This window comes from Drosophila takahashii, chromosome 3L (assembly GCF_030179915.1).
Source record: "Drosophila takahashii strain IR98-3 E-12201 chromosome 3L, DtakHiC1v2, whole genome shotgun sequence".
In the NCBI taxonomy this organism is placed as follows: Eukaryota; Metazoa; Arthropoda; class Insecta; order Diptera; family Drosophilidae; genus Drosophila; species Drosophila takahashii.
Window position 1 is genome coordinate 14578982 of NC_091680.1, and position 20225 is coordinate 14599206.

At 40.7% G+C, this 20225-nt stretch overlaps 4 protein-coding genes across 7 annotated transcripts in view; 2 read left to right on the top strand and 2 right to left on the bottom strand.

Annotated features, from left to right (window-relative positions):
* The first annotated feature begins 7 nt into the window (after positions 1–7).
* Positions 8–4595, top strand: Vps8 (vacuolar protein sorting 8). The gene is made up of 4 exons (XM_017155157.3): positions 8–250; positions 321–1628; positions 1689–2546; positions 3068–4595. Exons 1-4 carry the CDS (start codon positions 149–151, stop codon positions 4496–4498), a joined length of 3699 nt encoding a protein of 1232 aa, XP_017010646.2. The 5' UTR covers positions 8–148; the 3' UTR covers positions 4499–4595.
* A 45-nt stretch (positions 4596–4640) lies between these two features.
* On the bottom strand, positions 4641–7147 carry Bulli (regulator of MON1-CCZ1 complex protein bulli). The gene is made up of 7 exons (XM_017155158.3): positions 6957–7147; positions 6414–6897; positions 5955–6347; positions 5642–5900; positions 5182–5581; positions 4916–5120; positions 4641–4848 (listed from the first exon to the last, which is right to left on the bottom strand). Exons 1-7 carry the CDS (start codon positions 7062–7064, stop codon positions 4769–4771), a joined length of 1929 nt encoding a protein of 642 aa, XP_017010647.2. The 5' UTR covers positions 7065–7147; the 3' UTR covers positions 4641–4768.
* A 259-nt stretch (positions 7148–7406) lies between these two features.
* LOC108066554 (zinc finger protein OZF) lies at positions 7407–11206 on the top strand. The gene is made up of 2 exons (XM_017155119.3): positions 7407–8062; positions 8145–11206. The coding sequence occupies exons 1-2, from the start codon at positions 7508–7510 to the stop codon at positions 9003–9005; spliced, it is 1416 nt and encodes a 471-aa protein (XP_017010608.2). The 5' UTR covers positions 7407–7507; the 3' UTR covers positions 9006–11206.
* A 133-nt stretch (positions 11207–11339) lies between these two features.
* The window catches only part of LOC108066555 (uncharacterized), a 76770-nt gene continuing 67884 nt past the window's right edge, over positions 11340–20225 (bottom strand). For 3 of the 4 annotated variants that reach the window (XM_017155120.2, XM_070215592.1, XM_070215594.1), the window contains 3 exons: positions 18201–18223; positions 12988–13319; positions 11340–12471 (listed from right to left, as the gene is read on the bottom strand). In XM_017155120.2, the coding sequence (XP_017010609.2) occupies positions 12085–12471; positions 12988–13319; positions 18201–18223 (742 nt within the window). In that variant the 3' untranslated portion in view covers positions 11340–12084. The remainder of the gene's footprint in view (positions 12472–12987; positions 13320–18200; positions 18224–20225) is intronic. The other variant, XM_070215593.1, reaches the window with a different exon arrangement.

Genomic DNA, 20225 nt, shown 5'->3' on the forward strand with positions numbered 1-20225 from the left:
CATCGATTACTTAAATCGATAAATAAAACTAAGGAATTTGCAAACGAGTGGGCAGTCCTTCGATGGGCGTAAAAATCATTGATAAAAACAAAATCGCTTAAAATTCCAAATTTTGGGGGGAGGGATCAGGACCGAAAGAACCGGGAGCATGTCGGAGCTGAAGGCGCCGTCGCTGCAATCGCTGCTGGAATCGGAGCGGGGCTCCACGGACAGTTTGCTGGCCGAATCCCTGCAGCTGGATTTTGAGGACGTGAGTTTGGGATTAGACCCCCTATAAAATATATATATTTCTATATATCTCTTGATCTAAAACTCAATAGCTAGATGATGCCGAGTTTGCCATTCCGCCCACCGATGTGCTGCCCACTTTGGAGGCGGTGCTCAGTGAATTCGAGGCGGATTCGGATGTGGCCTCCGAACTGGGAATGCCGATGCCGCATGCCACGCCCACGCCCTCGATTGGCGAGGATTCCACGATTAGGACAGATGGCCGTGGAGGCGGAGGATCCATCATGAGATATACTCTGCTCCACGGCATTTCCGCCCAACTTTCCTCGGCGGCGGAACGTGTAAATGCCGGTGCAGCCAGTTCCTGCGCCGTTTCCGCCTTCATAGCGATTGGGACTTCCCATGGACGCATCCTCAACTTCGATGTGACCCAAACCCTCAAGTGGGCTCATCAGGATAAGCATGGCCAGGGTGCGGTGGCCAGTTTGGCCTTTAATGCCGATTCCACACGGCTTTTGGCCGGTTACTCCAGAGGATTGGTGGCCATGGTGGACACCCACACAGGAGACGTGCTCCGCGAGCTGTTCGATGTGATAACCCCGAATACCGGGGTGCTACACGTTAAGTGGACCTCCCGATCCTCGCTAGCCTTGTGTGCCGATGCCGGCGGATCCGTGTGGTCGCTCAGTTTCACCCGGAAGCTGGGCATCCGCGGCTGCCAGTCGAGATGCTTGTTTTCCGGCGCTCGCGGCGAAGTCTGCGCCGTGGAGCCGCTGATAATGGACGCCCAGGGTCGCCACGAACTGGACCAGTACTGCATTGTGGCCCTGGCCACGTTGTCCAAGTATTTCATAGTCACCGTAAGGCCGAGGTTGAGGGTCATCAAGTATCACGTGCTCCAGGGACCGCCGGATTGCCTGCCCCTTCTCGCCTGGCATTTGGTGCTCATCCAGGCGGCCGACACTTCGCGTTCCGTGGATCCCGTGATTGTTGTGGGCCGCGGCAATCAATTGTTCTTTCACCAACTCTTCGTCTCGAACGGGAGGATCACTCTGCTGTATCTGCGTCATGTCCAGCTGCAAGGCAGCCTGCTATCTGCCCACTGGCTGGGCCCCAAGTGCGTGGCCTCGTTGGACACGGCGGAGGTTATTCACCTGGTGGACGTGAGATCGAGCAAGGAGCTGGAATGCATGGATATGGCGAATGCTGGGTTGGTTTATGGCTCGGCGCAGTTTAAAGGACTGGCCACGGGTGGTAATGTGTCGCCTGCCTTCGCTTTAGCTGGCTCAAATGCCTGTTATAACTCTGTAGTTTCACGGGGAACGCAGCTTTATGTTTTGGGCGCCAGATCGCTGCATATAATTGGAGTTAGAACGTGGTCCGAGAGGATTAGCTATCTGGTAAGATTATAAATGAGGATTTACTATGACCAATCAACAGCTCATCTATTTATTTACCAGGTAAAACACCACCGCTGGCAGGAAGCCTGTCAACTGGCCTTGGATGGCTACCTGGCCTCCGTGGATCGTCCGAGAAAACGCGCCCAAGCCAAAGAGCGCATCATCATGCTGTTTAAAGAATATATAGCAAATTCCGCCCGGGCGCCCGACTATTGTCTCGGTGCCATTGTCAACTGCCTTATAACCGTGGGCGAACTCGATCTTCTGTGGACGCAGCTGTGGGAGAAGCTGCACAACAGCAGCACAGAGCTTTTCCTGCAACACATTTCCGAGCACATCGAAAGGGAAACGATACGCAGTGTTAATCCCGTGATTTCCCAGGCTTTGGTGGACTACTGGCTGGAGCACTCGCCTGCCAAACTGGAACGGCTCATCCTGAAGCTGGACTGGATGTGCCTGGACTTGAATCAGGTGCTGAAAGCTGTGAAGAAGCATCGTTTGTACCGAGCACAGATCTACCTCAATACGCAGGCTTTGAATGATTATACGGCGGCGCTGACAGAACTTTTGCCTTTGGTGACTCCGGAAGAAACGGATTTGGGCAACTGCCTGCTGGTCTACGTGTCCAGTTGTCTGGCGGGAAGGGGCTATCCCAGCGGGGAAATTCCCGTGGAGCTGGTGCATCAAGTGAAGCACGATGTCCTGCGTTGTCTGACCTCTCAGCAATCGAAGGAGAATGCCGGCGATGAGATGCCTTATCCCTATCTTAGAGCTCTCTTGAAGTTCGACACGCGGGAAACCCTAAACGTGATATCGCTGGCCTTTCAGGAGCGAGAATTCAGCAACGAGCTGGGTCTATCGCATCGCAAGAGGATTATCAACCTGCTGCTGGAGATAATGTCGCCCGAAAATGCCACAGTGAGATTTTATAATCAACTTACTTTTAATTAGAGCCCTGCATGAAAGGATTCAGTGAATTATTTTGAATTTTTTGTTTTATATGAACGAGTTAATTAGAATTTTGAGTTTAATAGAATTGAATGAATTTGAATTTTGAGTTTAATAGAATTGAATGAATTTGAATTTTGAGTTTAATAGAATTTAATGGCATGAATTCCGAAATAATTCAAACGACAATTTCTTTAGAAGAAGAAAGGGCCATAATTTTGTGATTAAATCTGCCTGAATTTTATTTACTAAGCAGTTAATTTTCCACTTTTTGTTCTCAGGAGAAAACACAAAAGAAATCTGGCAAATTCCAAAAATTCATAAAAATTATTTATTCATTTATTCAATTTGAAATGAATTAGAAAAACATTCTATTTATTTCACATAGAATGGAATTAAACAAATAAGAAAAATTAAATGATTCACCCTGGGCTCTAATTTTAATCTTATAAAAGTTTTATATTAAAACATTCCCTTGTATTTCCTTTTAGTGGGCGGAGATCGGCTGCCTGTTGAACTTCATTGCCCAGCAGATTTCGATGCAGTGCCTCCCTCGCGACAGGCAGCTTTTGGAGCGAGTCCTCAGTCACCTGGCGCAGGAGGAGATTGCCAACGAGAGTAGTCGTCAGCATTCCGAGCGGGAGAACGCCTGGCATGAGCTGCTATCCTCCAACTGCCTGGCCGAGATCAGCAGCGATGAGGAGCAGCTGCGGCTGGCCGAGCGGGCCAAATGCTATTGTGTGGTGGAGTATCTGCTGGAGAAGCTCAATCGATACGACACCATCCTGGATTGCTACATTCGAAACGAAGCCAGGCATGAAACTATGTTTGCTTATATGGAGCGTCATGTTATCACGCCAGAGCGATGCATTTACCAGCAGTTGAGGAGGCACTTCAGGGAGTTGCTGAAAATCAATGCCAAGGAAACCACGCGCCTGCTGGCCTTGCACTATCCCGAAAAGATTCCAGAGCTTCTAGATAACCTAAGAAAGGAGGAGCCTCTGCTTTATGTGTTCCTCAAGTGCCTCAATGATCGTCGAACTGAACTGGAAGCCAGCCAGTTGGAGTTGCTACTCGAACTGCATTGCAAAATGGAATCGCCTGCTGCTGTCCAGGAATTTCTGGTATGCAATCATTCGGGCTATCGTTTGGATCACGCCATTGCCATCGTGGAGAGCCATCACCTAAACCGATCTGTGATTTACCTGTACGAAATGCAGGAGAGCTATGCGAAAGCCTTCGACTTGTCCATGGATCTGCTGAAATCCGTCGCTGGCGGCGACGAGGAGGCCGCCAAGGAGGCGCAGGAAATCTGTGCTCTTCTCGGTCGAGGCTCTAATATTCTACCCGCAGCGGAACTCGAGCGCTGTTGGTTTGTCCTACTGCAATATATTCTGCCGCTCCAGGAGCTGCAGTCCATCACCAAGTCGCTGCTGCACGAGGCCTCGCAGCATATCGATCTGCATAATTTGGTTCAGCTGATTATGAACACCCACAATGTGTCGAGCAGCTTTGGTGATATCAAGGATCTGCTGATGGGCATGCTGGATAGTTCGAGGCAGCAAACGGAGGGTCTGCGCCATTCGGCCGGAATGTTGTGCCAAAGTCTTCACCTCGAGTTTGCGCAGCGGTATCGAAACGCGCGTCGTGGCCTCTGGGTGACCAGCACCAAGTGCTCCGTGTGCCGCCAAAGGCTGTACGATCACAGCCAAGTGCTAATCCTCGGCGGCTGCGGTCACGGCTTGCACGAGGAGTGCATGGAGGAGGCGGAAACGCAGTTTGAGGAATGTCCCAGGTGCTTCTCGGTTATTCCGGATCAAAGTCTTGCTTTGCCGCGGCCAAATAAAAATCTAATCAGCATTTCCACGTCCCTGGAAATGGGCGCGTTGCAGCTAAAGGCGCCGCCCAGGCGATTCAGTTAGTTTGCTGTGTCTTTTTGTATATTCCAATTATTCCTCTATGTATTTATTGTACAACACCATGTATTGTATGTGTAAGTAAAGAAATTGCATGATAAAACCGGCGTTTTAGTCTTTGTTCAAGTCATTCGTTTATTTTCTTATAAAATAAATATGAAATATATGGGACACTGAACTTGGGATACAAATATTTACATTACCAAAGTATATTAATACTTTTCAAGCACACTTTTAATTACAATAATCACAAATTACTAATTTCATCCCTTTTCTTTAACTTACTGTCGCCTTGGTGGGATTATCCACAGGAAAAGTATTGTTATAATGCTGTATAAACTCGGTGCATTGTTCGGCTGTTAAATATGTGAAAATAGATTTAAATTTCAGTAAACAATTTCAGATTTAAAACGTTTTTCTCACCCTTGGGAAAAGACAAGGTCTCATAAAGCTTCAGGTTTCGCATTTGGAAGAATCTGAAAACGCTGTGAAAGATGAGATCGTCTTTTGTCTTATGAGCCGCCTCCAGAAACTTGCGAGCTGGCACTTTATCCAGGCCCAGGGAGTTTTTGGCCAGTCTCAAGGCATCAATTACTTTGCCCTGACCCAGCATAACTTCAATAATTATCTGAAAAATATATACAGTAGAAATAAAAGGGAAGATGTAAATATACTTTATAGCTACCCACCTCATGTGCCTGAATCCTGCCCAGCATATCGATGGCCACCTGGGATATGGCCGTATCCACATCCGAATGGGACAGCAAAAAGCAGGCCACCGACTTGGATTCCAGCAGCATTGAATAGCTGACCAGGCGTCGCAAGGTGTCGAAGCTGCGATTGTTGATCAGCTCGCTGATGATCATCTTGCTCAGCTCCTCCTGGGCGGCAATGTTGAATTTGTTCAGGGATTGCAGGTAAAGCATAAGGATAGATTCCGTGTACGGCCGACGGGCAATGCGCTGGAAGATCTGTACCATATCTAGTTGTTCTATAAGCACAATGGGCGGAGTGCTTTGCTTCAAGGTGGAAGTCTTGACATTCGAGGGCTGAGCGGTTTGATTTTGCAATTCCAATTGAACCCAGGAGCTGAAATGTATATAATAAAATTATATATAAATTTATAGAATCTATTGATCGTAATCTTACGCATATATCTTGTTAATCCTGCTGAAGATGGTCTCTAAAACTGGCAAAAGCGTTCCCTTGTATTGATCATCCACCAACTGCCCCACAACCTTTAATAGCATTTGCTTGCCACTGCTGCGCTGCAGCAGAAACTCTGTAAGTCGAATGCGATCCGAAATCAGTTGGCACAAGGGTTCTATGCAGAGATTCAGGAACCACATGCAACCCAACTTGGCATCGATTACGATATTGGGCTGAAACAGCACCCAGTGGGTGGAATCTGCAAGGGATTAATAATGTAATCAAGGTTTTAAGAAGTAGATTTAATACCCACACAACTCGCACTGCAGAATCTGACCATCGGGCGACAGCGAAGGTAGCTTCAAGCCAAAAGGTTTAATGGAACGTCCTGGGGTAACTGGCGTATGGTAGGTTATTTCATTGATCACCTCGCCGGGCAGGGAAATATCGAATAGCAACGAAGTCCCCGAAGCCTGGTGGTGCACCACAATCAGATTATCCACCGTGTTGATCGCGAAGCGACCCACGAGACTCAAGCGAAGGACGTGGCACTTGCGGGGCGCCAAACCGGGGCCATTGAGCAGGTGCACCTCCACTTCCATCTGACCGGAGCTGCTGTTTGACTGGAGGATAAGCACGGCCAGGACGCCGTACACCTGACCCAAGGTTACCTTGCTCTCCTGGACATCTCGACTGGGATTGCCCACTAAAAAAAGGTTAAAGGGAGTTTTATAAGGATTGTATATCAAAGGGATATATGAGATCAACTTACAGTCCACTTTGGGCAGCTTGGTGATGACCTTCTGCTTGACCAGGACCGGAATCAGGGAATTTCCCTCGGTGGTGCAAAGCAGAGCCACATTGGCATCACAGCACCAGGCGAACCACTTGATTCCGATGCTTAGGGATTTCACAGAGCGCACCTGTCGCTTTTCCGGAACCACGGTGTACACTTCAACACCCGTATTCGAGATCAGGGCCACCTCTCGATTGTGGACCCACACGAAGCCATGGATCATGGTCTTCACCTGGTGCGTGATGATCTCCTGCAGCAGAGGTTGATCCCCCTGGAAGCATATAAACTCCACGGCGTTTTCCTTTCGCTGAACGGCGAGGATTTGATTATCCGGTGAGAATTTGATGGATCGTATAGCTCCGCCACGATCATTCATGCAAAACGAGATGACGGTATCCTCGGTGGAGCCGGGTCCCTTGACCACCACACCCGTAGCTCCACCAGATCGAACAGCAAAGATCTGAAAGATATTGGGTTTAGCACCTCTTAATTGCATTTGGTAACTTGTTTTTAGTTTACCTGCTTGTTGGAGTCATCGAAAAAGACATTTGTTAGCTGGCTCACGGCATCGAAACGTATGGGATTTGGTGACAGTTCAATATAATGAATTCCATTCGAATTATCCATTGTTTTGAGGGAAAATAATAAATAACAAACTGCAGGCAATACAACTTTTATACACCCCCCATTAGGGATGGGATTTAAGTAAAGAGTTAGGGATGGGTCACGTGTAAGTCACGCCGTGGAATGAGTCACTGATAAAAATAACTGTGAACAAATAAAAAACTAATCTTTTGATTAATTTTAGTGTTTGAAATATTACATAAAAATCAAATATTGTAAAAAGCAAATCTCTGCTAAAAAATAATTCCATTTATTTGCTATAAAATTGTTTTGTCACTTTCCAAGTCACGGTTTGAATTTTGCCCATCCCTATCAATCATATTTTTGCCAGCCCTATCAGCTGTTGTGTATACAAACAAAACCGATAGGAAGAAGAAGCGCAGGAGCCGCAAGAAATTTTCGTCTCAACCGTAACTTATTTGATTTAATATACTTTAAATCATATAATGCGTCACCTGGACAAGTGCCGCGTGTGCTCCTGCGGAGTGGCGAGGGACGACGAGGCCTACAATCTGCTGCAACTGCCGCACTTGGCCGTCAAGTTCTCGGAATGCACAAATTTGGTTGTGGATCCCGACGACCAGGATATTTTGCCCAGTGAAATTTGTTCCGAGTGTTACGAGCTCCTGGAGAAGTTCCACTCCTTCCGAGCACTTTGCATTATAGCCGATGGGAAATGGCGTACCAAAAGTCTGTATACCAGAAAGAAAATCGACCGGAGAAAAGCTGTGCACAGGGTGGATGACGACGAGGAGGAGGAGGAGGAAGAGCTTCCAGAGGATTACGAAGAGGATGCGGAGCATCCAGAAAACTATGAGGAGGAGCCAGAGGAGATGGAGGAAGAGCAGGAGATCCTACAACTCTTTGAAGCCCCAGAATTGATCATATGCGATAACACCTTGAGTCCCGAGAAAACCGAAAAGACACCGCCAAAATTGGATGGAAAAGTCAGCCCCAAAAAAGTTCAGAAGACATCGGTACCCCTCAAGAAATCTACACAAGTGAGTTTTAAAGGGACTATAAAATATCGTACCAAAGAAATATAATTTTGTACAATTTAATTAAATTTTCTTTTTATTTTAGGAATATTTGCATATTAAATTCAAGTGCGATATTTGCTCCGATGAATTTCTCGAGGAACGACGCCTGTTTATGCACAAGAAAGAGCACGAGGGCCACATGCTGTACCACTGCACTGAGCCCGGTTGCGATGAAGCCTTCAATCGCTACGAGAATCTGAGGCAGCACGAACTGGGACACTCGGAGGAGGGCGAGCGGTTCGTCTGCGAGGAGGAGGGCTGCCACAAGATGTACCGGCACAAGGCCTCGCTCAAACACCACCAGAGCAAGGCCCATGATATTGGCAAGCCTCTAAAGACCCACATGTGTGAATTCTGCGGACGGGTGTTTAGGAACGGCTCCGCCTTGAGTCAACATCGCTTTACGCACGACGATCAAATGGAATTGCCATTTGCCTGCGAAATGCCAGACTGCGCGCTGCGATTCTACAGCAAGGAGAAGCTCAAGATCCACATGATGCGCCATCAGGGTATAAAGAACTATAGCTGCCCCTATTGTGGACTCAAGAAGACCACGAAGAACGAACTGCGACTCCACATCAATTTCCACACACTGGAGAGAACCTGGTCCTGCAAGGAGTGCCCCAAAGTGTGCAACAGCTCGACGAGTCTCAAGAAGCATGTTCGTTCGGTTCACGAGAAGGCCCGGGATTACGCCTGCAACTATTGCGAGAAGAGATTTGCCACCTCGGACACCCGAAAGTACCACGAGATGACGCACACTGGGGAAAAGAACTTCGAGTGTCGCGAGTGCGGCAAGAGGTTTATACAACCGTCTGCCCTGCGTACACATCTAAAAATCCACGATTTGGAGGAGGATCAGCAGACAACTTTCACACTGGTGCAAGTGACTAGCATTAATTAAGACGGCAAACATTTCAGGCTCTACAAAAAGCAATAAGCAACGAAAATAACTTAAATCATATCTACAATTACCCTCAATAAGGACAATAATTTATATAACTTATATTTTTAAAGGAGGATCAGCAGACAACCACCACACTGGTCCAATTATAATGAATTAAGAAGGCAAACATTTCAGGCTCTACAAAAAGCAATAAGCAACGAAAATAACTTAAATCATATCTTAATCCTAACTGCATTTCTAAATCTAATAATCTACAATTATTCTCAATAAGGACAATAATTTATATAACTTATATTTTTAAAGGAGGATCAGCAGACAACTACCACACTGGTTCAATTATAATGAATTAAGAAGGCAAACATTTCAGAATCTACAATTAGAACGGAAATAACTTAAATCATATCTAATCAACTGCATTTTCAAATCTAATAATCTACAATTACTCTCAATAAGGACAATAATATGATAATCAACTGCATTTCCAAAACTAATCATCTACAATTACGCTCAATAAGGACAATAATATGATAAATTTACGGTATAGGGAATTATTTTGTAATTATTATTTACTGGCGTCTAAGTTTCCTTTGTTTATGTTTGTTAAACTTTAAAAACTGGTTTTATTTGAATTATGTTTGCTATTAAAATTATATTTTTGGAGGAGGATCAGCAGACAATTTTCACACTGGTTCAATTATAATGGATTAAGAAGGCAAACATTTCAGAATCTACAATTAGAACGGAAATAACTTAAATCATATCTAATCAACTGCATTTTCAAATCTAATAATCTACAATTACTCTCAATAAGGACAATAATATGATAATCAACTGCATTTCCAAAACTAATCATCTACAATTACGCTCAATAAGGACAATAATATGATAAATTTACGGTATAGGGAATTATTTTGTAATTATTATTTACTGGCGTCTAAGTTTCCTTTGTTTATGTTTGTTAAACTTTAAAAACTGGTTTTATTTGAATTATGTTTGCTATTAAAATTATATTTTTGGAGGAGGATCAGCAGACAATTTTCACACTGGTTCAATTATAATGGATTAAGAAGGCAAACATTTCAGAATCTACAATTAGAACGGAAATAACTTAAATCATATCTAATCAACTGCATTTTCAAATCTAATAATCTACAATTACTCTCAATAAGGACAATAATATGATAATCAACTGCATTTCCAAAACTAATCATCTACAATTACGCTCAATAAGGACAATAATATGATAAATTTACGGTATAGGGAATTATTTTGTAATTATTATTTACTGACGTCTAAGTTTCCTTTGTTTATGTTTGTTAAACTTTAAAAACTGGTTTTATTTGAATTATGTTTGCTATTAAAATTATATTTTTGGAGGAGGATCAGCAGACAATTTTCACACTGGTGCAATTATCATAAATTAAGAAGGCAAACATTTCAGAGTCTACAAAAAGAACGGAAATAACTTAAATCATATCTAATCAACTGCATTTCTAAATCTAATAATCTAAAATTACTCTCAATAAGGACAATAATATGATAATCAACTGCATTTCTAAAACTAATCATCTACAATTACGCTCAATAAGGACAATAATATGATAAATTTACGGTATAGGGAATTATTTTGTAATTATTATTTACTGACGTCTAAGTTTCCTTTGTTTAAGTTTGTTAAACTTTAAAAACTGTTTTTATTTGAATTATGTTTGCTATTAAACTTATATTTTTGGAGGAGGATCAGCAGACAACTTTCACACTGGTGCAATTATCATAATTTAAGAAGGCAAACATTTCAGAGTCTACAAAAAGAACGGAAATAACTTAAATCATATCTTAATCAACTGCATTTCTAAATCTAATAATCTACATTTACCCTCAATAAGGATAATAATATGATAATCAACTGCATTTCTAAATCAAATAATCTACAATTATACTCAATAAGGAAAATAATATGTTCAATTTACGGTATAGGGAGTTATTTTGTAATTATTATTTATTGACGTCTTAGTTAAACTTAGTAAGTTTCCTTTGTATAAGTTTGTTAAACTTTGAAAACTGTTTTTATGTGAATTATGTTTGCTATTAAACATCTGTTTTTGTTGAATTCTCTAGCCATTACTTACTGTACGAAATGATATTTCACCAATAAAGAACCACTTCCTTGTGGGATTCACAATGTAAATATCAATAAATTGTTTAATTATATTTTCAACTAAAACAATAATGTACAGGAATTGTGTGTGTGTGTTTTCTGGCGTGTTATTAATTTAATCAGCCACGGATTCGCATCCTGCCGATGGAGACTAAGAACTAAAGTACATCCGCTAAGGGTCGTGAGTCTGTTTATTGTATATGGTATAGTATATAGATAGCTATGCATACATATATGTATAATGGTGTGGTAAATGATATGAAGTGCCACGATCTTTTCCCCCGGTAAATATATGGTGAAATCTGTTGCGTTAAAATCGTTGTAAATATGATTTCTCAGTTATTGTTAGATAGATATATATTTAAATATGTTTGCATGTTGGTGAGCTAAATGCGCTTCATGCTGCTGCTGTAAATATTGAGTGTATAAATATGTTGTATTCGTATGTATATATCGTTTCTATAGTTGCGTGTACTGATCCTGGGGGGAAATACGATTTCTTGTCCTTTCTTCATCTTCACATTCATCTTCTTAGCCTATGAAAAATGCGTTTGTTGTCGTTTTTACATTTTTAGAAAATGTTTAAAGTACATAGAACATAAGAATATAGCATGTTTTAGGCTAAATATCACCCACGATTAAATCGTTGCTTAGAGACTATGTAAAAACTAGACATATAATACATTCTCGCCTTGTAAGTGTGTGTATAAATATATCCCTTTATCAGATTATAATTCAGACATAAACCAAAGGACACGAGTCCACGCTAAGCACTAAGTGGTATACAAGTGTTAAATATAGTATGTAGATTTAACCTTACAATTATGGGGTGTATATAACGTACGTTTTCATATTCTATTAACATGTTAAGCTCGCTGAACATTTCACTTTATTTGTAATTAAACGTTTATAGATTTTTTAGACATAGTCCGAGGGCACAGTGCTGGTGCTCGTCTCGTTGATGGCCGCCAGTCGAGGACCTCGTCGTTGCGTCATCGCCGCCGCCTCGCCGGGCGTAAGGCCATTGCCCCCACCACCACCCCCATTAAGGATGGCGGCCGCCGTAACTGCAGCTATAGTGGCTCCGCCTCCGGCTCCCCCTCCTCCACCACCTCCGCCATGATGATCCCAGTTGGGCAGCGGCTGGGACATCACGTTCAGTCCGACAATCTCGTAGGCGCCCTGATTACTGCCACTCGCACCGCCGGGCATCGCGGTCACCGACAGATCCGAATAGTAGGCACTGCTCGGCGCCGAGGAGACCACCATGGGAATGTCCTGCTCGTGGCCCTGGTAATTATATTTCTGTAATGGAGAGAAAGAGGATTCCGGGATTAGATTTTAATTTATGGATTTTTCTTAAAGTTAAAGGTAAAATATTATCTATCTTTGATTTACTTAAAATCGTATCCCAGATTTTTTTCTTTATTTTTAAACTATACAATCTATAAAAAAAAACATAATAAATTTCCCTTAAATTAGATTAGATTTGAATTTATGGATTTAACAAAAGAAGTTTGGTTTAAAATTTTAATAGAAAATCAAAAAAGTTGTTTGTCATTTTAATTCAAATATTTAGTTTATTGAAACAATAATTTTATTTTTCCTAGTTAAAAATGTAGTGTAGTATTTTAAATAAATTTTAGCATTTCTTGTAATATAATAGAATGTTTTGAATTTGTTGAACATTGTATCTAAGTTGTTTATGAATAAATGGTAAAAACTGTTTATTTTGATAATTTTAAATGCATTTTTGGTTAATTTTGGTTAATTGAATTTTATGATAATAATTTTTAAGACCCATAAATAAGTATTACTCACCTCGCCACACTGACTGTAGGCCGTGTTCTGGTACGAGGGATTGGCGGATCGCACGGACTCGCGATCCAGTTCCGCGTAAAGGGCCTCGCTCACGCCCACCGGACTGTAGGCGTCGTCCATGTGGGTATAGTGGTTCTCCGCCGGCGACGTCGATGGAGGACCAATCTGGTCGGGACCGGCGGAAGAGCGACGACTGCCGCCCAGCCAGGTCCAAACGCCGGAGTTGCTCGTGGGACGCCGGATGCTGTCCGCCGAATGCTTGATCGAGATGGGCGATCGGTTTTGGCCACCGTTTCGGTTATTTCGACACCACCAAGGCTGCGGACGGCCACCTGCAAGGGGAAATAAATACACGGAGGGGTGAGACACACGAGTTCGCTATCTTTTGTTTGCTTAATTAAAATCATGTTACTCATACGACACGTTGTCCGGCGCGGCGGAGATAATTGCAAAAACTACATATTCAACGAAAATTACAATTGCCATTTGTGTGGATTATCTTTGACACTGGCTTAATTAAAAACTAAAAGAAAATCTTGCAGCGGAATTGGGTTTATTTCGAAATAATTTAAAAGTAATGTTAAATAAATAACAGATTATTGTAATTTTATTAATATTCCTTAAATATTTATTAAAAATATTTAATATTGTTTGGATTTTACTTATTTTCTTTCTTGATATAATTCTCACAATTAAAGGGTTCCTAACTCTTTGCTTTAAAGTCACCTGTTGCAAGTGAAGTGCGGACACTAATGATTCGATGGATTTTGTGGTTTCTTTAGGGGGTGGAGAGTTTACCAAAACCAAGTCGAAACGAATCGAACGCAGCAGAAATCTATGACATTTCGGTTTATAATCGGGCGATAAATCAAACATTCACCTCAGGACGCGAACAAAAGACAGAAACAAACAAACAAACAAAGCGTAAATTAAACGGCTGTCAACTGGCAGCGAGGTGGCAAACAAACTGCACCACTGCACCACCGAGTGGTTGCAGCTTTTGGTGGCAGTGGCAGCAGCCAAGTGGCCGAAAATGCCAAATGTTTCTCCTTTCCGCTATCAGCACATGTGATCTCATAATGCCCAAGTGGGCATGGGAAGGTTAATGGGAGCTGGGAGCTCTGTGTGTGACTCAACTCAACTGAAAAGCACTCAAAATCCAAATAGCCGGGATTCCATAAAACCTCTCCCCGCCATTAAGCTCATAATTTATAGACAACTAACGCCAAACGCCCAATGAGAATCATCACAGTAAGCAAACAGACGTATAATTGCTGGCCGTAAACGAAGTAGACCTGTTCTCAACATCCGAACATCCGCCACGGTCTCCAATTTCCAACTCATCCCCAGTTAATTTGCCTAGAGACGGTTGCAAATATGTGAATATATATTTTTTTATATATTTATTTTAACTCGCCTTTCACTCTCATTAAGTTGGAAAAGATGGAGCCACTTGGGGCGATTCAGCTAATTAGCGTGGTGCATACGCAACGGCTGCAACGGATAGTGCGACCGATGGTTTCCCAAGTTATGTACATGCATAATGCGGTTTCACATGTGCACATAAAGAAATATCATATAACAGAAGTTGCGGTACCTTGAGATAATCTTAGCATGGATCCTAACTAACAACAAGGAAATTAAAACGTTTATGGTTCTATTAAGTTCTTACAAAATATATAGGTCTTATCTACGTAATGTTGAATTAAAATTATATTTTTACCATATCAGATTGTAAATAATATCATAAATTGTATATCTCACATTCGATGTGTAAGGTACTTAAATTAAAATAAATACAAACATATTTTCATTTTATCACGTTGGAATTCATAAATACTAACATGTTTGGTAAATGAAAGGATTTAAAATCACTAGTCTAAATTAAAAAGGAAATTAAATTGATGTGTAATTATAATTAGTCCTTTATTTTTTCGATTAGGATTTAAAACGAAAAAAAAATAATAAAAAAGTCCTATTTAATCAAAATTAAATTAAACTTTAATACGAATTAAATTAGTTTTATTTAGAGAAAGTTAAATATTTGCATATGCCTAACTTTTTCCTCTGTGCATTCTGCATTGCCGAGTTGGAGTCGAAGTCTGTTTTATGCTTATGATTTACGTACTCTGGCTAAGCGAATGTCCAGCAGCAATGGCTTTGACTGCGGCGATTATTACCCCCAAACCGAAGTTATCGTACGTAGGTGCTCATATACATGCATTTTGTGCATGTCACCAATGCCGCAAACACAAGTCTCCAACAGACTCCAAAGACCCACTCCAAGATCCAAAGACCCAGCTTCAGCTCCAACTGGAACTTGGCTTTAATGGCTGTTTTTGCGCCGTGTTAACGATGTTGCCGCGGCTACTGCACAGCTAACTCAACTGAATCGAGTCGCAGCGATTTGAACTGAGCCGAGACTGCAACTGCATTGCACTTACGATTTTTATTTTTGGGGTTTCTCAATGCGGCAGCACAGTGGTAAGTCTCTTAGAAATATACTTAATGGTTACTTAAAAATTATAGATGGTACAATGAAAATGCCTATAATGTTAGCTAAAGTGTATACGTTTTAAAAAAATTACTGTGGTAATTAACAAGAATTATTAAGAAGATATATTTTACTTAAGCCTTAAAAAAAAGAATCAACCAAATAAAAATCAGAGAACTAAAGAAAACCATATATGGATACGGATTTTAGGTTCCACAAATATTTTAAACAAATTTTAAATTAAAAAAAACTAGTTTTCAGAAATCAAAAATTTTAAAAAATATCCTTTAGCTATCCACTGTACTTTTTGCATTATAACAGCTACCGTGGCTGTCTTATCTTTGCCTGCTTATCGCAGTCACAAGAACGGCAGCAACCAAAACTGCAAACGGCAAATTGTTGTTAACAAAATATTTCGCAGTCAAAAATCAAAAATAAATAAACGAAAAATTAACGAGCACTTTTGCTTTGGAATTTCATTTGTGTTATTTTACCCGCGGCTACGGTTTTTTCTGTTGCTGCACAAATGGCAAATATGACATGTGTAATGAAGTCTTAATAGTCGGCCAGATAATGCCACTCGCAGTACGATGTCTTGCCCCTTTAAATGCACACAAATGTCACCTTGCATTTTTCGTTTATTTATTTTATTTTATTTTATTTTTTGTTTGTTGCCTGATTATCGTGAATTCTTTGTATGCATAATTAAAATCATGTTACGCATACGACACGTTGGCTGCTGTTCAAAGATAATTTCAAAGAATTTCCAATGAAATTGACACCATCGAATGTTGCAATTGCCATTTGCAGTGATTGTTAGCAGTGATTGCTTAAATATGTAAATTAGGAATAATTTTGTTGTTTCTTGGGAGGGATAAACACTGCAAGTTTTTCTAGAAACTATGTACTAATTTAAAAAATCAAGGAAATAAAAATAAATGTTTAAATGCTTTTTAGGAAACTTCAATTCAAACTACAATTGAAATTTACTTTTATGCGAATTTTCCAATTTTTTTCGCTTCTTTATAAAAATGTTTAACAACTTTTTAATGACACCAATAAACACCGCTAGATCAAAAAATGCGCAGCCCACATTTGAATTTAAAAACTTTTTCACCTTTGCAGAAAAAATGTTGCAACAAATAAACACCACTTAAATGTGCATTTTTGGGCAATTGAAAATTTTCTCTTTCGGTACAAAAAGACTTCGGGTAAACTTCGCTAAAAAACTCTTTGGCAACTGGCGCTTGTCTCTCAACTCTCAACGTTGACTTGGACATAATCACGCGCTTTAAAAGCTGCTGACAGTTTAACGATTTGTGGCAATTGTTTGTTTCTCGGGTTGTTTTTTCTTTTTTCGCTTGGCCCAACATGCAACCGTGCGTACCACCAACGAAAAATGAAAATACCGAAAACAAAAAAGGCTCACACAACAAGTGGGCAACAAAAACTTTTTGGCAAAATACAATAAAAAGAAGGAAACCAACAAGAAACGAGCATTTTCATGGGGACAGCTAATTGGCTGCTGTGACATTAAATGCCGTCAACAATTTGTCCTGCATGTCGATTGGGAGGCCCACAAGACGACGACGGACAGTGAAATTGGCGCCAAGCCTCCGGGAAAGAGAGAGTGTGGGCCGAAGGAAAGGGAAAGATTTCGACCCGAAAAAAGGGATCGTTTGTCAATAACTCGCCTACTGCAGAAAGTCAAACAGTCGACCAGAGTCGCCAGAATCGAGAGTCGAGAGCAACTAAATCAAAATAGCAAAAAGTGCCTGCCCTTTCCTCTACCCTCCCCATTTTGCACGATTTTCAAACGTGTTTGACGAAGTCTGCGGCCATGACAATTGTTTTGGCTTTGCCTTAATTTGTCTACAAATTTTCTTTTACTCGAAAGTTTTTAGACAGCACGTAGCCCGGGGCAGCCTGAAATCCCCCCATGGCACTCGATTTCGGTTTCAAGTGCCGCAGGAGGAGCAGCAGCGGCAGCATCTCTGATTTGTGGCACGAACGTGAAGTTCATGCATTGTCGTCAAAAATTTGTCTTCATTTTGTTAGTTTTGCCTTCCTTCTGCCACAGTCGCAGAAAACAAATTAAAATGTTACCATGGAAAAAAAAACGAAAGATTTCTTTGAATTGCATGCAACGGCAGAATTATGCAATTAAAAATGGAAATGAAAATGCAAAGAGAAGGCAAGACCCTCGATGATGAGCAGAGGTAACAAAAAACCTGACCTGACTTGGCTTGGCTAATTAATCAGGCCTGGCAAAAAACGGCCAAGTGATCAGGGTTTTTTTTAAGGAAATGAGATATTGAAATAATAAAATTGATGGTTGGGGTGTTCTTATGGGAAAGAAATTTGCAAATTAAAGGCTTATAATGGTGCTTGGAAAAATAAATACTGATTAGGCATTTAAGGAATTGAATGATTAAGCTTTCTAAATATTGCAGCTATAAAATTATTTAATATTTCTTATTTGTTTAAATACCAATAACAAGTTATTACAATTTTCAAAGTTTTCTAAAAATTTTGCATACTTTTACTAAAAATGTATTATTTTTTGAAGTACTTTACGTATACCAATTTCGTTGTTTATAAGCCATTAAACCTACATCGTTTATATAACCTGCTGATACACATTTAATCACCCCCAACAAATCATTCGCCTTATTTAAATAATAGCTACTATGAGTAGAGAAAACATTTGTTCACTTACCGTTGGCATTCGCTGATTTAATTCTGCAAAGATAAGAATAGAAAAAATGTGTACCAATTAATAAACAGAATTTTAATAGACTGCCGGGCATAAATTAGTATAACGTAAATGTCAAACTTGTCGAGCGACAAAATGGCAAATGCCAAAACGAATGACTTAGGACACAAACTTGAGCCGACGAATGACTCAAGACACAAACTTGAGAGCCAGTTGCGTGCGCGACGAACTGAAACGCCGATAAAGTTTAAAGCTAATACAAAGTTTTTAAAGCTAAGGCCGATAAAAATCCACCGACAACAACGGAATCGCATTATCCAGCAGCCCAGGCAACACATTCGCCATTTGTTGCGATTAGATTAGACCCGAAAAAATAAACGAGGATGTTTCTGACATTTAAAACCGGCTGGTATTTCTTGGGCCGGAGTGATTTGGGCAGGTGTTTGCCATGGCTTTCTATGGCTGCTTTTTTTCTGGAGCACATTTTCCAATCCGTTTCATTTTCCCTCTCCAAACTACATATTTGCACTTGCTGACTCCGCTTTTCTGGGTCACATCGAACGGCACGAACCTGCGGCCTAAATGGTCATATATATATTTTCGATCTGTGCGTATCAATTAACCGTCTGTCCGATTTGATTGAGTGCAGTGTGCGGTGCATGAGCTGAATTTTCCCCTCGCTTTGCCTTGATCGATTATAATGTTAACTCAACTCGAGCCACACAACTGCCAATTCGTTTTTCTCTTTTTTTTTTTTTTAGTGTTAGTTTCAGTCGTAGTTTTTGTTCTCCTCAATTCAATTAAATTGAACAAGCAGTCGCCGCTGTCTCGGGGGCCTTGGCTTATGCGCTAATTTACCTAGCTCTGGGTTTTTCTTGCTTATTTTCCTACGATTTTCCTTCGTCGCGTTATGTTCAATTTTCAGCGCTTGTAGTTTCGATCTTTTTTATGGCTTTTTTTGGAGTTGATCGAGTTTTTTGCATGCTAATTGAACACGCCTTTTTGTGTCTTAAATGCATTAAGCGGTTTAAACTTGACTTTTGTTTTTTCGCCACTAAAAGACCAACTAAAAATAATTTTAGAGGAGCGGGCCTTGGGTTTTCTTAAAACGAAATCGATATAGAAAGGTGGAGTTTTTCAAGCAGAGATTGGATTAAAAGGGTCAAAGCTATTTAAGAGGTTAGTGATCATAATTGCAGTTAATATGGGTAATTTCAAATAGAATAATTCGAAAGAAAAGCTGCAGTTAATAAAATCAATTTGTATCATCTTTCATTTATTTTTCGATGAGATATTTTAATAAATTAAACTAACCCAAATTTACAAAAATTTATAAGGGTTGAAAATAATAAAATAAATGTTTTCAAATCGAATGGTATAGTGTCTTTTTTGAAGAAATTATCTAAAGTCAATAAACAATAATATTTTTAAAAGGGTTGACATTTTTTTAGGTAATGCAATCAATTAAAATGTTTTTCAAATAAATCTTATGTAAGCTCGGTCCGCCTAATTAAAAGCCACTTCAATTTCGTCCAATCCTTTAAATTATCCAAGTGTCAAAAACAAGACTCAATTGCAATGGCACTTTGAAATTTTTCCGACAAGCCTCTCATGTGACCATTGGAAAGACATTACCCCGTCTAGACGTTAAGCAAACATTGTCAAAAAAGTACACAAAATCCGAATGGCAGGTGCCACTTAAGACTTAAAACTTAAGCTCAATAAGGTGGCCGAAGTTAAACAAATCCAGCCGGCCAAAATGAAATACAGAAACAGAAACAAATGCAAATCTGGTGCTGGTGACTTGTGGTGGAGACATGTGCCAAGCAAATTTATAGCACCATTACGACCAGATCGAGAATTGCATCAATATGCAAATAAGTGTAACCGATATTACATGTAATTGCTGCTAATTTGGCAGCCAACACGTCCGACCACGACGTGACATGCTGCACACACCGGCAGACAGACTGGAAAACTGAAAACTGAGAAAAACGGTTGCGAAAACAAGTCCCAAAATGAGTGACT

Bases quoted from the DNA above. Each gene is read 5' to 3' on its own strand.
- LOC108066554 (XM_017155119.3), top strand. From the start codon at position 7,508: ATGCGTCACCTGGACAAGTGCCGCGTGTGCTCCTGCGGAGTGGCGAGG. The intron at 8,063-8,144 runs GTGAGTTTTAAA...TTTTTATTTTAG, and splicing joins CCCTCAAGAAATCTACACAA to GAATATTTGCATATTAAATT.
- Vps8 (XM_017155157.3), top strand. From the start codon at position 149: ATGTCGGAGCTGAAGGCGCCGTCGCTGCAATCGCTGCTGGAATCGGAG. The intron at 1,629-1,688 runs GTAAGATTATAA...TTTATTTACCAG, and splicing joins CCGAGAGGATTAGCTATCTG to GTAAAACACCACCGCTGGCA. The intron at 2,547-3,067 runs GTGAGATTTTAT...ATTTCCTTTTAG, and splicing joins TGTCGCCCGAAAATGCCACA to TGGGCGGAGATCGGCTGCCT.
- Bulli (XM_017155158.3), bottom strand. From the start codon at position 7,064: ATGGATAATTCGAATGGAATTCATTATATTGAACTGTCACCAAATCCC. The intron at 6,348-6,413 runs GTAAGTTGATCT...ACCTTTTTTTAG, and splicing joins CAAGCTGCCCAAAGTGGACT to TGGGCAATCCCAGTCGAGAT. The intron at 5,901-5,954 runs GTGGGTATTAAA...AATCCCTTGCAG, and splicing joins GATTCTGCAGTGCGAGTTGT to ATTCCACCCACTGGGTGCTG.